The sequence below is a fragment of the Mobula hypostoma genome, chromosome 6, assembly GCF_963921235.1.
Source record: "Mobula hypostoma chromosome 6, sMobHyp1.1, whole genome shotgun sequence".
Classification (NCBI taxonomy): domain Eukaryota; kingdom Metazoa; phylum Chordata; class Chondrichthyes; order Myliobatiformes; family Myliobatidae; genus Mobula; species Mobula hypostoma.
The window spans coordinates 185,573,102-185,588,981 of NC_086102.1; the positions used below are offsets into that span (position 1 = coordinate 185,573,102).

Consider the following 15,880-nt stretch of genomic DNA (forward strand, 5'->3'; position numbering starts at 1 on the left):
GCTTGTGTGGTTCCTGGACAAGTCTGAGGAAACCTGAATTGCATATTTAAGTAAGGGCTATAGTTTGTATCACATTCAAGTGTGTTATAACACCCTAGTAATACACACAAAATGCTGGAGGAACTCAGCAGGCCAGACAGCATCTATGGCGATGTGTAAACTGTCAAAATGTTTTGGGCCGAAACCTTTGTCAGGACTGGAAAAAGAAACGAGATGTCAGAAGGTGGTGATGGGGGACGGGAGGCAGAAGTACAAGGTAGTAGGTGATAGATGAAACCAGGAGAGGGGGAGGGATGAAGTACTGAGCTGGGAGGTCGACTGAAGAAAGAGATGAAGGGCTGGAGAAGGGAGAATTTGATAGGAGAGGACAGAAGGCTGTGGATTAAAGGGAAGGGGGCGGACACCAGAGGGAGGTAATGAGCGGATGAAGAGATAAGGCGAGAGAGGGAAATGGAAATTGGGAACGGTGAAAGAGAGGGGTGGGGAACAATTACCAGAAGTTTGTGAAATCAATGTTCTCGAACCCGCAAAGACTGATCTAATTTGTTATAACATGCTGCACGATAGCAGGTCATATTACTTCCTTGAATTTCTTCCACAAGCACACACACACAGCTCAGTTCATTCTGTTGGGAAAAGAGCTTCCAGTTAGCACCTTTTATCTAGAAACCTTTGTTATAGTGATTATTGCTGAAAAATAAAATTAGAAGTATGTGCATTTTCAAATTCTTTCTATGAAAAATATTGCTTTCTGAAATTTTGCGGTATGATTTGAGACACCAGGAACATTGTGTAAATTAGTAAATTGGTAAGCTGTGAAGTTACACTGAGAAGAACAGCAGAGGAAATATTGCTTACTGAACCAGGTTTAAATGGATAGGACCATCAAGTTTCCACATTGCTGAAAACGGTCTTATACTTAAGAATGAATTTGAACCTCGAGCTGGTTTGAGGGATGTGGAACTGACATAAGTGAATTATTTTACTGGCTCATTGCCGTATTTCTTTGAAAAATAAAGCTGTATGTATTTATACTGCAGCTGAACTTGCTGTCTTGTGGATAATGATCACGCTTTGTTAGATGAAGATGATAGGTTTTTTGCTCTGAAAATATTCAAGATTCTGAAAAGAATAAATATGAAGTTTAAAGATTTTGAAGATGTAAATAAGGTTGAAAGAATGCAGAGAAATTTACAAGGATGTTGCTGGGTCTGGAGGACCTGAGTTATGTGGAAAGATTGAATAGATTAGGACTTTATTCCTTGGAACGTAGAAGGTTGAGACAAGGTATGATAGAAACATACAAATTTATGAGGGGTATAGATACTTTAAATGCAAGCAAGCTTTTTCCACTGAGGTTGTGTGGGACTACAATCAGAAGTCATGGATTAAGGGTGAAATGTCAAATGTTTAAGGGGAACATGAGGGGAAACTTCAGAGGGTGGTGAGAGTGTGAAACAAATTGCTGGCATAAGTGGTGCATGCGAGCTAAATTTCAACGTTCAAGAGAAGTTTGGGTAGGTACATGAATGGTAGGGGTGTGGAGGGCTATGTTCCCTGTGCAGGTCAATGGGAGTAGGCAGCTTAAATGGTTCAGCATGGACTAGATGGACTAAAAGGCTTACTTCTGTGCTGCGCTTTTCTATGATGCTATCCTATGGTTCTCTGTATATTGAAATACCTTCCGAATTCTTTCTTGAATGAAATCAACAAAACAGTATTGGGAACCTCCTAGCAAAAAAAGAAATCCAAGGTACTCGATTCTCTGGAAATGGAAAACTTTCCTCATTTTTGTCCCAAACACTTGCTATCTATTCTGAGTCTGTGATTCGTAGATCTGCACAAGATGGTCAAATGAGGCATAAAGTGTTTCAGATACATGAAGTGTAAAAGAGAGGCGAGAGTGGATATCGGACCACTGGAAAACGATGCGGGAGAGGTAGTAATGGGGGACAATGAATTGGCTGAGGAACTGAATAAGTATTTAGCATCAGTCTAGTACTATGGCGGAAGTTCCAGTTGTCAGGGGTCATGAAGTGTGTGAAGTTACCATTACTCGGGAGACAGTTCTTGGGAAACTAAAAGATCAGAAGGTAGATAAGTCACTTGGGTCAGGTGGCGTACACCCTTAGTTATGAAAGAGGCCACGGAAGAGATCATGGAGGCATTAGTAATGATCTTTCAAGAATCACTGGATTCTGGAATGGATCTGGAAGATTGAAAAATTGCAAATGTCATTTCACTCTTCAAGAAGGAAGAAAGACAGAAGAAAGGAAACTATAGGCCAGTTAGTCTGACCTCAGTGGTTGGGAAGATGTTGAAGTTGATTATTAAGGATGAGGGCTGAGGGTACTTGGAGGCACATAAGCCATAGTCAGCATGGTTTCCCCAAGGAAAAATCTTGCCTGACAAATCTGTTGGAATTCTTTGAAGTATTAACTAGCAAGTTAGATAATGGAGAATCAGCTGATGTTGTGCACTTGGATTTTCAGAAGGCCTTTACAAGGTGCCACACATGAGGCTGCTTGCAAGCTACAAGCCCATGGTATTACAGGAAAAAAATTGAATATGGATAAAGCAGTGGCTGATTGGCAGGAGACAAAGTGTGGGAATGAAGGGAGCCTTTTCTGGCTGGCTGCCAAAGGGATTTATGTTAGGACCAATTCTTTTACATTCTATGTCAATGACTTGGATGTTGAAGTTGATGGCTTTGTTGCAAAGTTTGCAGACGATATGAAGATAAGTGGAGGAGCAGGTAGTTTGAAGAATTAGAGAGGCTACTGAAGAACTTAGACACAAAAGAATGAAGAAAGAAGTGGCAGGTGGAATACAGTGTTGGGAAGTGTATCGTCATACACTTTGTAGAAGAAACGAAAGGGTTGATATTTACTAAATGGAGAGAAAATACAAAAAAAAACTAAGGTGCAAAGGGACTTAGGAGTCCTTGTGCAGGATTCCCTTAATTTTAATTTGCAGGTTGAGTTTGTGGTGAGGAAGGCAAACGCAATGTCAGCATTCATTTCAAGAATACTAGAATGTAAAAGCAAGGATGTAATGTCAAAGCTTTATAAAGCACTGGTGAGGCCTCACTTGGAATATTGTGAGCAGTTCTGAGGAGCCCCGTATCTGAGAAAGGATGTGCTAAAACTGGAGAGGGTTCTAAGGAGGTTCATGAAAATGATCCCAGGATTGAGTAGCTTGTCACATGAAGAGCAGTTAATAGTTCTGGGCCTGTATTGACTGGAATTCAGAAGAATGAGGCGGTGACCTTATTTAAACCTATTGAATGGTGAAAGGCCTTGATAGAGTGGATGTGGAGAGGATGTTTCCTGTGGTGGGAGAGTCTAAGACCAGAGGACATAGCCTCAGAATAGAGGAGCGTCCTTTTAGAACAGAGATGAGGAGGAATTTCTTTAGCCAGAGAGTGGTGAATCTGTGGAATTCTTTGCCACAGATAGCGGTTGAGGCTAATTCTTTATGTACATTTAAGGCTTGGTCAGGGAATGAAGGGATATGAAGAGAAGTCAAGAGATTGGGGCTGAGGAGAAAATTGGATCAGCCGTAATGAAATGACAGAGCAGACTAGATGGGCCAAATGGCCTAATTCTGCTCCTATATCTTATGGTCTTATGATACACTGCTTAACCACCAGCTCTAAGTATATACTACATGCCAGTTTAAATGGTTTTGGCATAGTGTAGATGGGCTGAAGGGCCTGTTTCTGTGCTGTACTTCTCTTTGACTCTGTGACCTATTTCAACGAGATCATGTCTCAGTCTTCTACCTCAACGCTAAGAAATACGGGCCCGAACAACTCAATCTCTGCTCATTTGAAAATCCCATGAAATCCTTCTAAAATCCAGGTCAATTTTCTGCTTAACAGCAGATGGGAAATAAAAATGAGACCAAGATGTAATTGGCTTTAGGGAAATGCGTGCATGGAGAGTAGTCAGGCTTTTAAACATCAAGCTCCAGAAAAATATCAGACAAGTTCAGCAAGTCCAGCAGTTGGGTGATAAACCTTATCGAATCTCTGTCTAGATTTGCACAAAGCATTTCTTTTATGATGTTTAGGCAGTCTTACTTCAAACTTTTCTAAATGGATACAACCCAAAAGCTATTAATTATTGACCAGGTCAATGCTGTCCTTTTACCTTTCTCTCAAATGGTCTGTAAATAAGTACTCAGGCAACCAGAAACCGTGTTCATTTCACAATACAAATGACTCTCCGGGCTGACAGAAGGGGAGTGATTGGCATAAACACATGTTCTCCTGCCATGTTGCACCATATGTAATGTGGACACCTACAGCTTAAGAGTAAATTGTCAGCAGTGCACAAGGAGATCGCTATCACACCTGGGCCACATCATAAGATTAAAACATGGAAAAAAGGAATTTCAAGTAAAGGAAAATATCTGATGCTGACATCTGTGACAAGCTGACAGTTCTGTTTGCCTAGAAGCTGAGTAATTTGAACAGGGGATTACTAGAGGCCAGGGTTTTAACATCTTGTGGCCTGCTGTGTTAGGCAGGGTTTGAATGTGCGGTTTCACAGTTTTAGAAGACAGGCAAGCTGATCTGAGAGGTGTGAACTGTGACAGAATAGCAAGAAAACTCTGGTATCTGGAAGTCGGGGTGCTGTGACCAACAGGGTAAGGTGAGCAGCTGAAAAGAATAGAAGGCAGGGGAGGCCGAGGGAGAGGTTGACTGACAGGTGAGAAGTCAGGAAGGAGGGAGGGTGTTTTTCGCTAGACACCAGAATCGAAATCAGAATCAGGTTTATTATCATTGTTTTATATGATGTGAAATTTGTTTTGTGCCGGCTGTGCACAGCAAAAACGAAATTACTATAAATTATGAAATAAAAATGGAACAAAGTTCATGAGTTCATGGCATTGCACCTGTATCCCTGTGTGGGAAGAACTTCCATGTATTACTGCAGAGTTTTGCAGATCTTGATCTCCAAATGTTTTGTATCTCCTTGATATATGACCTAACCCCACCATGGATGGTCCCAAACCTGGCAGTGGAAGGAGGAGGGTAGGGCCAGTAACACCATCCTCTATGTACCTGGAGTACACAAGCTCCGAAGGCTTCATCCCTGGGAGAGGAAGGGTACTCCAAGATGAGGGAGGGAAACAATGTGAAAGAGTGGCCCGGAACTGAGGACTCTGGCTAGCGGCTATTGGCGGCCTACGCCCCAGCAGGAGTGATAGGCTTAAGATGATGATGATAATGACCAGAATACTGCTTTTTTCAAGATAAAGCAGTGGTCAAGCAGCTAACCTGCAAATAATTCACCAATACACAGCTCATCACTAGTAAAGGAGCAAATAATCTTTGATCCCCACATGGCTGGCTAAAAGAATACTGGTGCATTGGAAATCCCAGATCAAGTTTGCTTATTGCCATTGAACTATATGCATGTATACTGCCAAACAAATCAATGACCCTCCAGATGAAGGTGTGTAAAACAGTTCATATAACTCACAACACAAATAACAAAATATATTCCAAAAGATTGACATTTAGCATACGGTGCCTTTATGACACATTTAAACAGTATAACACTGCTGGCACTTCATATATGACGAGACCTGGGTGCTGGCAGGGAGTTCAGTCGTCTCATAGCTTGGGGAAAGAAGCTGTTTCCCATCCTAACTGGTCTTGTCCTAATGCTACGATACCTTCTGCCTGATGGTAAAGGGTCAAAGAAATTGTGGGACAGATGGGCGAGATCCTTGACACTTAAGTGCCCTGCTTATGGAGCTCTCCTGGAAAACAAACTCCGATGGGTGAAAGAGACCCTGGTGATCCCCTCAATCCTTGCGGTCAGATGCCTTGCAATTCCCAGACCAGACGGTGATGCAGCTGGTCAGAACACTAACTCAGGGGTACACAACATTTTTATGCCATGACCAATACTATAAGCAAGGAGTCTGTGGACCCCGGGTTAGGAAGCCCTGGCCTAAATGGTGTTCCTGTAAATGAATGGACTTCAGATTTTCCAAATGGCATCTCAAATATTTCTTGTTCATTTGGAACAGTCAAATGCAGGGAACCTCATGAGTTGGCAGGGATGGCACACTTATTTCTTGATTCTTGAATCATTTTACCTGACATTCACTGGAAGGAGAATTTTAAAGAATTTCCCACCTTGGCAATGAGTACCCTTGACTCCATAACAAAATGAATTAGACCATTCAGCCTATCAAGACTATCTCACTATTCCATCATGGCTGATTTATTATCCCTCTTAACCTCATTCGCCTCCCTTTGATGCCCTGGCTAATCAAAGTTCTTCTACTCAGAGGCTGTGCCCTCTGGTCCTAGACTCACCCAATATAGGAAACATCCTCCCCACATCCACTCCATCCAGACCTTTCAATATTCGATAGGTTTTAATGAGATCCCCCTTATTCTTCTAAACTCAGCAAGTACAAACCCAGAGCCATCAGACACTCCTCATAACTTAACCCTTTCATTCCTGGAATCATTCTCATGAACTTCCTGTGGGTCCTTTCCAATGCCAGCACATCTTTTCTGAGATTTGAAGCCCAAAGCTGCTCGCAATCTCCAAATGTGGTGTGTCCAAAGCTTCATAAAGCCCGAAACTCTAAACCTTGACAGAAACAAAGTTCATTCAGAAATTCACAACTTTACCCCCAACTTTGTAAGAAAATGTGAATACAAAGTGTCCACTAATGTGGTGGAAAAAAATAAGGCATCATGGACATAACATGAACTTAAGATGACACTCCACATTATTATTGACAATGCATTCAACAAAATAATCCGTAAACCTTCACATAAGCTGGAGTTTTATTTTCATAATCTTACCTAAAATGCTGGGTGATGGGGTGGAGATGTGTCTCTACCAAATGAGGTCTAAGACGACTCTTCCCTCTGCTGGCCTGCAGGTGTAGCACCAGCTTAGCCCTCTGATCACAGTCACATGAAGTCACGGAAGTAGGTAGTGGATGGTTATATGAGCATATCACAAGTCTTGGTTATGCGACCACTGATACCAGGCAATCTCTGAAGAGTATTGATAATGGCTGGGGTTACCTGTCTAGCAAAGCCACTGCTCAGAAGGAGGCAATGGCAAACCACTTCTGTAGAAAAAATTGCCAAGAACAATCACATCAAGAACGATCAAGGGGACCACGATTGCCTACAGCATACGACATGACGCAAGATGATGATGATGACGACCTAAAATGTATGTTTCCTGTTACCAATTTCAGGAATTTGATCAATTGGTTATAAACACAAAATAATCTGCAGAAGCTGGGATCAAAGCAACACTCACAACACGCCGGAGGAACTCAGCAGGTCGGGCAGCATCTGTGGAAACGATAGTCAACGTTTCGGGCTGGAACCCTTTGTCAGGACCGAAGAGGGAAGGGGCAGAAGCCCTAGAAAGAAGGTGGGGGGAGGGTGGGAAGGAGAAGGCTGGTAGGTTCCAGGTGAAAAACCAGTAATTTGAAAGATAAAGGGGTGGGGGAGGGGAAGCAGGGAGGTGATAGGCAGGAAAGGTGAAGAAGGAATAGGGGAAAACACAATGGGTAGTAGAAGGAGGCGGAACCATGAGGGAGGTGATAGGCAGGAAAGGTGAAGAAGGAATGGGGAAAACACAATGGGTAGTAGAAGGAGGCGGAACCATGAGGGAGGTGATAGGCAGGAAAGGTGAAGAAGGAATAGGGGAAAACACAATGGGTAGTAGAAGGAGGTGCAACCATGAGGGAGGTGATGGGCAGCTGGGGGAGGGGGCAGTGTGACATAGGGATAGAGGAAGGGAGGGGGGAGGGAATTACCAGAAGTTGGAGAATTCTACATTCGTACCAAGGGGCTGGAGACTACCTAGACAGTATATGAGGTGTTGCTCCTCCAACCTGAGTTTAGCCTCATCATGGCAGTGTGGAGGAGGCCATGTATAGACATATCTGAATGGGAATGGGAAGCAGAGTTGAAGTGGGTGGCTACCGGGAGATCCTGCTGGTTGTGGTGGACGTAGCGAAGGGTTCCGGCCCGAAACGTCAACTCATCGTTTCCACAGATGCTGCCCGACCTGCTGAGTTCCTCCAGCGTGTTGTAAATGATCAATTGGTTATGACTACTGCAATCAAAATTAGTGTTTAAACTCCATTATTAAGCTTAAAGGAAAAGAAGATAATCAACATGTTACAATGCTTAAATACTATTTGTGGCTGTCAGAATGAAGTATTTGGAAGACAAAAGCTGAAAGCAGAAGTTGTTCACTTGTTTTGCACGTGTAATGTAGAGGATTTTCAGTAAATCAGTGCTGTTTAATGGCAACAGTAACAGTCATAGTGGCCTCTAGGTTAAGCTTCTCCCTTTCTAAGCAGTGTGTGATAAATGAAGGAAATAGGAATAATAATCAAAACCAAGAGATTCTGCAGATGCTAGAAATCTAGAGTAACACACACAAAATGCTGGAGGAACTCAGCAGTTCAGGTAACATCTACTGAAATGAATAAACAGTCTTCATTTCAGGCCGAGACTCTTCCTCAGGTTTGAAAAGGAAAGGGAAGATACCAGAATAAAAAGGTAGGGGAGGGGAATAGGAATGATGAAGACTTGTTAAGCATCAACCCAATTGTGTACAGAAGGTACCACTGATAAATCAGGAAATTACCCCCAGGGAGAAAAAAAATGAAAGATAACTGGAACAGAAAAGGTCACATTACCAGGAAATTTCCTCTGGTTTCGAAGATAACTAGGATGGTTGGTATCACATGAAATTAATTTCTGGTCAGATAGCTTACATAAAGTAGCCTAATATCTGAATTAATCCTTACCTGACTGTTTAAGCCAAAATTAATACTTTTTTAATAACAGATTGCTCTAATAATTTGTAATTTAGCCATAAAGACAGAACTAATTAAACTGTTTCAAGAGTGATGTTATGATAGCTTTTTTGTGACAGTGTTATTTAAACTTCTTTATATAAAAACTCATTAGCAAGGAATAATACCCAAAGGACTCACTCACACAGTTTGTAATTAGCCTGATAGTTTGGTAATGATATTGTTTTGTTGGTTAATAATTAAGAAATTACAACCAGCAATCACTGACTTTCCCCAACCACCTTCATGCTGTAACCCCACTGGCCTTGCAAATCATCAAGCCCTAATGCAGGTTCGATGATTCTCCATCAAAATCACTGACCTCTTCCCAAAGAGCTGTGTAATACTCCATTCACTGATGATCCATTCAGATCATTGAAATCCCCTCGAGATCTGGCCTCCTGACCATCTCCAAAAATCAAAAACCTGCTCTCCTCCCCTGCAGTTACAAAAGGCTCTGCCAAAACCATTGGGTTGCAGCAAGATCAGCAATTCCAGACCATAACCATAATTTTTCCTTCTCACTTCTCTCCACTTAAAGCGGTCAGCGCAATGCTATTACGGCTCGGGGGCATTTCAATCCCGGTGCCATTCTCTACGGTCTCCCTGTGGAATGTGTGGGTTTCCTACCACAGTCCAAAGACCCACAGGTTAAATGGTCATTGTAAATTGTTCTGTGATTCGGACAGGGTTCATCGGTGGGTTTGTTGAGGTTTGAGGGGCGGCTCGAAGGGCTGAAAGAGCCTATTCCATGCTGTATCACTAAACAAGTAAAATAAATAAATAAATTTATCTCAGTGCCAACCTATTGCTTATCCAAATTTGTGTCCTTGACCTCTCACCGCACACTCCATCCACTAGCCTTCTCAATCTGCATCACAGCAGCCCCAAATCTTACCCATTTCTCCCACCACATTCTCTAATTAAAATAATATTATTCTTTCAGATTCCCTCTTCTACACATCTTGAAGCATTTTTGATTTCTAAGTCTTCTGATTCTTATCAAACAACGACTCGATTTATCTGTCTACAGGTGAAACCTGATCACTGAGAGTAGTTCACTTTTAATCCCCATTTTAAAAAAAGGCTTGCATGCCCAACTTAGAATTGTCAGAAACTCTCATTCTTGGAAATCACACACCATTAAATATCCTGGCCGTAGTTCGACTAAACGAGTTGGGGGAAATAAATAGCATAGCATAGCGGTTACCATGACACCACTACAGCTTGGGGCATTCCAGAGTTCAGAGTTCAATTTGGGCACCGTTCTGTAAGGAGTCTCTGTATGTGCTCCCCACTGAATGCACAGGTTTTCCCAGATGCCGCCGTTTCCTCCCACTGTCTAAAGACGTACCACTTAGATTGTATATTGTCCTGTGATTAGCTTGGGGTTAATTGGGGTCGTCGGGATGGTGTGGCCCCATGGGCCTACTCTGTAATTAATTTATAGAATGCCAAACACGAGCAAATCCACACTGAATCCATATCGAGTTCCATCTAATTATGGACATCACACAAATACTTAAGGATTAGTTTTTCCCGTCTGATATTAAAATGCTCACCTGACATGGACTCTTGTGCAAATGTCATTTGCTTGGGAAATTTCAGAAATATCTGTACGTATTTTTGCATAATTAAAGCAGAAAGTGTTGGATACATTTCACTTGCTACCAATGTATTAAATATTCCAATATCTTCTGCCTTACTTATTAATTTAGTTGTTTTTTTAGATGCAGCAACAAATAGACCCTTCCAGCCCTTCGAGTCACACCACCCAGCGATCCCCCAATTTAACCCTAGCCTAATCACAGACAATTTACAATGACCAATTACCTGCCAATCGGTATCTCTTTGAACTGTGGGACTGTGGGAGGACCCGGAAGAAACCCACGTGGTCACGGGGAGAACATACAAACTCCTTACACTCAGCAGCGGGAATTGAACACGAGTCGCTGGACTGTAAAGCGTTGTGCTAACTACTATGCTGCCGTTCTGCTCCAGAATATTTTTTTTCCCCGGACTTACAGCATTGGGAGTTTTTTTTTGTTTTCGTACTTGTTGCTCTTTTGTAATTTGTGTGTAAACATGTCTGAAATGAAAAAGCACCGTCTGGGCCATGGGAAAAGACCTTGTTTTGCCAAAGGACTACTTGTGTCATAAGCTTCCTATTTACAAAACAGGAAAGGTGATGTTGAGCAATAATGTCTTTCTGGGTAAGAAAGGACCCATTCAGAAATGCTACTGATGGCAGTAAACTGAAACCTACTTTGTGTTCCTAAGATGGTGCTTCCAGTAGGTGGCACAATTTGATTCGGAAAAACAACATTCTCAATAGCAAGAGTAACACGTACAAAGCAGAGACTTCCGGGCCACAGTTGCATCTCTCTTCCCGCACTAAGTCCAGACGGGGCAACTCGTTAACCGAGGAAAATTATAAATAAATTCAGTACTTCAAAGTAAATTTATTATCAAATAAATACATGTCACCATATACAACCCTGAGGTTTGTTTTATTGTGGGCATTCACAGTAAATAAAAGAACCATAATAGAATTAATGAAAGATTGCACCCAACAAGACAGACAATCAGTGTGCACAAGACAACAAACTGTGCAAATACAAAAGGAAAAATAATAGCAATAAGTAAATAACCATTAAATATTGAGGACAGGAGATGAAGAGTCCTTGAAAGTGAGTCCACAGTGTCACACAGATGAGAAACTGCTAGAAAGTTCAGCAGTCTAATGAACAAGGAGGAAATTGAGAGAGGGGGGGGAGAGAGGGGGGGGAGAGAGGGGGGGAGAGAGCGGGGGGGGGGGGAGGAGGGAGGGAGGGAGGGGGGGAGGGAGGGGGGGAGAGAGGGGGAGGGGGGAGGGAGAGGGGGGGGAGGGGGGGGGGGGGGGGGGAGAGGGGGGGGGAGGGGGGAGAGGGGGGGAGGGGGGGGAGGGGGAGGGGGGGAGGGGGGGGGGGGAGGGGGGAGGGAGGGGGGAGGAGGGGGGGGGGGGGAGGGAGGGGGGAGGAGGGGGGGGGGGGGGGGGGGGGGGGGGGGGGGGGGGGGGGGAGGGGGGAGGGGGGGGAGAGGGGGGGGGGGGGGAGGGGGGAGAGGGGGGAGAGGGGGGAGGGGGGGGGGAGAGGGGGGGGGAGGAGAGGGGGGGGGAGAGGGGGGGAGAGAGGGGGGAGAGAGGGGGAGGAGAGGAGGGAGGGGGGAGGGGGGGGGGGGGGGAGGGGGGAGAGGGAGGGGGGGGGGGGGGGGGGGGGGGGGGGGGGGAGAGGGGGAAAGAGAGAGAACAGCGCAAGCTGAGACACGAGCTGGGAAGTCACCATGGTAACAGCTCAGAGCGTTTGAGCTAACGGACGCTGGAATTTTGGATGGATTATAAAAGGTTGATCCTTCGGTCTGATAACGGCAGAGGAGACACGACACGAGAGAACTGGGGAAGCTACCCGAGAAACCACTGGTGGAGTTTAAGACCACCATGAGGGTGGAGGCCACGGACCGATTAATTTCGACCTGTGATTACCAGTGCGGGTAAGAGCTTGCCTGTGGGGGTCTGCTGGTGGTGAACCCGTGCTGTGGGTTAGTAGACCGTTCCCTAGAAGGGGCTCTGTCCATCTGTGTCTGTGTGGGGGGGGTGGGGGTGGTCACAACAAGTGACTCTGAAGACTTCGGAAGCAAGAACAACTAATGCTGCCGACTTGAACATCAACTCAATTAACTCCCTCTCTCTCTATCAATTCAACTCGACACAACACAAAGTGAACTGAACTGCTTAAACTTACCTGACACCGTAAGACTGATATCTACCTCCTGGACTATTATTTTTGTATCCACACACACATTTACAGATATATATATATAAAAAAAAGTTTCTAACCTGTATTGTATTATTCAGTTTAATGATATTAATTCATAGTAGTAATAAATATCGTCTTAATTTATAGCAAACCAGACTCCAGGTGTGTTCCATTTCTGCTGGTCCTTTTCAACCCGTCATGGGCTTCGTGACAAAATGTTATGTGAATTACATGTCCTCATCATGTGCTGTGTCGTATGACATGGGTGATCATGGTCTCATGACCATCATTTTTCTTGGCAATTCTTTCCTACAGAAGTGGCTTGCCATTGCTTTTGTCTGGACAGTGCCTTTACAAGACCAGACCCCAGACATTATCTGTACTCTTCAGAGATTGTCTGCCTGGTGTCAGTGGTCGCATAACCAGGACTTGTGATATGCACCAGCTGCTCATACGACCATCCACCACCTGCTCCCATGGCTTCACATGACCCTGATCATTGGGGAGGGGGGACTAAGCAAGTGCTTCACCTTGCCCAAGGGTGACCTGCAGACTAGTGGTGGGAAGGAGTGCCTTACACCTCCTCTGGTCGAGACGTATCCCCATAGCACCTCAAAAGTGTATGGAGGGATATGGTCCGTGTGCAGGTCAGTGGGACTAGGCAGAAAGTAGTTCGGCACAGCCAAGAAGGGCCAAAAGGCCTGTTTCTGTGCTGTAGTTTTTTTATGGTTTTTAAGTGTTTATTTTTATCAGTTGGAAATTCTAAACAGTATTTCTACATCAATTATAACAGGAAAATTGGGATCGCAAGGCACACCCATGGTGCAGTTACTGTAGGAGTTTTGTTATCTCTCTAAATATGACATCCAGTTGTTCCCCAGTATTCATATCTATAAAACCATAAGATATAGCAGCATAATTAGGCCACTTGGCCCATTGAGTCTGCTCCACCATTACATCATAGCTGATCTATTTTCCCTGTAGCCCCAATCTCCTGCCTTCTCCCTGAATCCCTTCATGCCCTGACTGATCAACAACCCATCAACCTCCACCTTAAATATTCCGAATGACTTGGCTTCCACAGCCATCAGTGGCAACAAGTTAGACAGATTCACCACTCTCCCTCTATTCTCAGGCGATGTCCTCTGGGGTCTCAGAGACCACCACCATGAAAGACACACGTTCCTGTCATGAACGGGGTGCATTATGTGATTTGGTAATTGGTGCCTTTTTTCATAAAAGTTTTTGAGCAAATCCAGTCGTTTAAAAACTCACCTTAAGCAAGCATTCATTTTGTTTCTTGATGAACATTTTCACCTTTGCTAGTATGTGCATGTCACGTTTTCCATCATCAATCTGCAAAGGCATAAATATGAAGAATAATCTTAGTTCGTTATTTTATTTCTAATGCTGTAAGATGCATCTCTTTATTTGTTATTCAGATTTCAAGCTCTGTGAAGCCTACACAAGTTTCATAGAACAGAACAGCACAGGAACAGGTACTTCAGCCCTCAATGTTGTGCTGACCCTGCTTAGAAGTGAATTTTAAAACTCCCAAACATTAATCCCTCCTACTTACACTGTCTATATCACACCATCTTCCTCATATTCATGTGCCTATCTGAAAGTCTCTGAAAAGCCTCTAATATATTCAACAGAAGGATTTCAGAATCAGAATTAATATCATCAGTATACATGGTGAAATTTGTTAACTTTATGGCAGCAGTACAATGAAATACATGATGAATAAATATAGGGAAAAAGCTGAATTTCAGTAAGTGTATATACGTCTTTTAAATGGTTGAGTTAAAAATTAGTGCAAAAAAAAGAAATAAACTTGCAATGCTCAATGGAGTATATCCTATTAGACAATTTATCATTTCAGATTATGCAACAGGTTTTGAAACAAGAAATTGACTAGAATAATTTTCAAATGATGTGTTGATCACATATTATCTATTAACCTGTAAATTCTGAAACTGACATTCACCATCATTATGTGCCGTATCATATGACATGGGTGATCATGGTCTTCCCATGACCATGACTGTGCTTGGCAAAATGTTTCTACAGAAGTGGTTTGTGCCTTCTACTGGGCAATGTCTTTACAAGATGGGTGACCCGAGCCAGTATCAGTACTCTTCAGAGATTGTCCGCCTGGCGTCAGTGGTCGCATAACCAGGACTTGTGATATGCACCAGCTGCTTATATGACCACCCACCAGCTGCTCCCATGGCTTCACATGAGCCTGACATTAGATTTACTAACAAGAGAAAATCTGCAGATTCTGAAAATCCAAGCAACACACACAAAATGCCGGAGGAACTCAGCAGGCCAGGCAGCATCAATGGAAAAAAAGGACAGTATCCATAGATGCTGCCTGGCCTGCTGAGTTCCTCCAACATTTTGTGTGTGTCGATTAGGTTTACTAAATTTCTTTTAGCTCCAATTGCAGAGTGCTTGATCGCTTTCAACTAGATCCTATGACACCTTTAAGGCTTTCAAGGTAAAAAAAAAAGTTGCCTAATCACATCAGTAATATTTTTGCTTCAATAACTTTGAATATCAATGCTGCAGTCAGCATTTTGGCTCCCGTCAAGGATACAAAACATGATAGTGTTTTACTTTTCACTATCTATATGTGCCAAAAATATTAATTCATTTAGTATAATATTTTACCTTATAAGCACACATTTTAAATCTTTTCAGATGGAGTGATTCACTTGAGTAAAGATCTACATTAATACTGGTGCTGGTGCGATAAAAATTATTATATTAATATATGAACTTTTAAAAACTAACTACAACTTAATCAAAGGGGTGGCATGATAGTGTAGCAATTAGTATAACACTATCACCGTACCAGTAACACAGATTTGACTCCACCACTGTCTGTAAGGAGACTGTACATTCGTCCAGTGTGCATTGCTCCCGAGAGCTTTGGTTTCCTCCCCCATTCCAAAGTCAGTAGGTGAATTGGTCACATGGGTGTAATACATTCAATTGATCTGTTTGAAACATCATTCCGAAATTTAATTTGCTTTTTTGGTAAGTAATTGTGGATAACTAATTAATGTTAGTATATGCAAATCATATAAATTACCATTTGATTAATAAACATAGTTGTGCTCTATTATATATATAGTATATGCATACACACACACATGCATACACATTTATCTGAAACATTGGTTAACACGAGCAGTTAAGCTTTA

At 43.0% G+C, this 15,880-nt stretch overlaps 1 protein-coding gene across 3 annotated transcripts in view; it reads right to left on the reverse strand.

Moving 5' to 3' along the window:
- Positions 1-15,880, reverse strand: part of tmem37 (transmembrane protein 37) — a 36,077-nt gene that overhangs the window by 8,653 nt on the left and 11,544 nt on the right. For 2 of the 3 annotated variants that reach the window (XM_063052466.1, XM_063052465.1), the window contains exon 2: positions 13,941-14,021. In XM_063052466.1, coding sequence (XP_062908536.1) covers positions 13,941-14,021 — 81 coding nt within the window. Of the gene's footprint in view, positions 1-13,940; positions 14,022-15,528; positions 15,674-15,880 lie in introns of all 3 variants that reach the window. The other variant, XM_063052464.1, reaches the window with a different exon arrangement.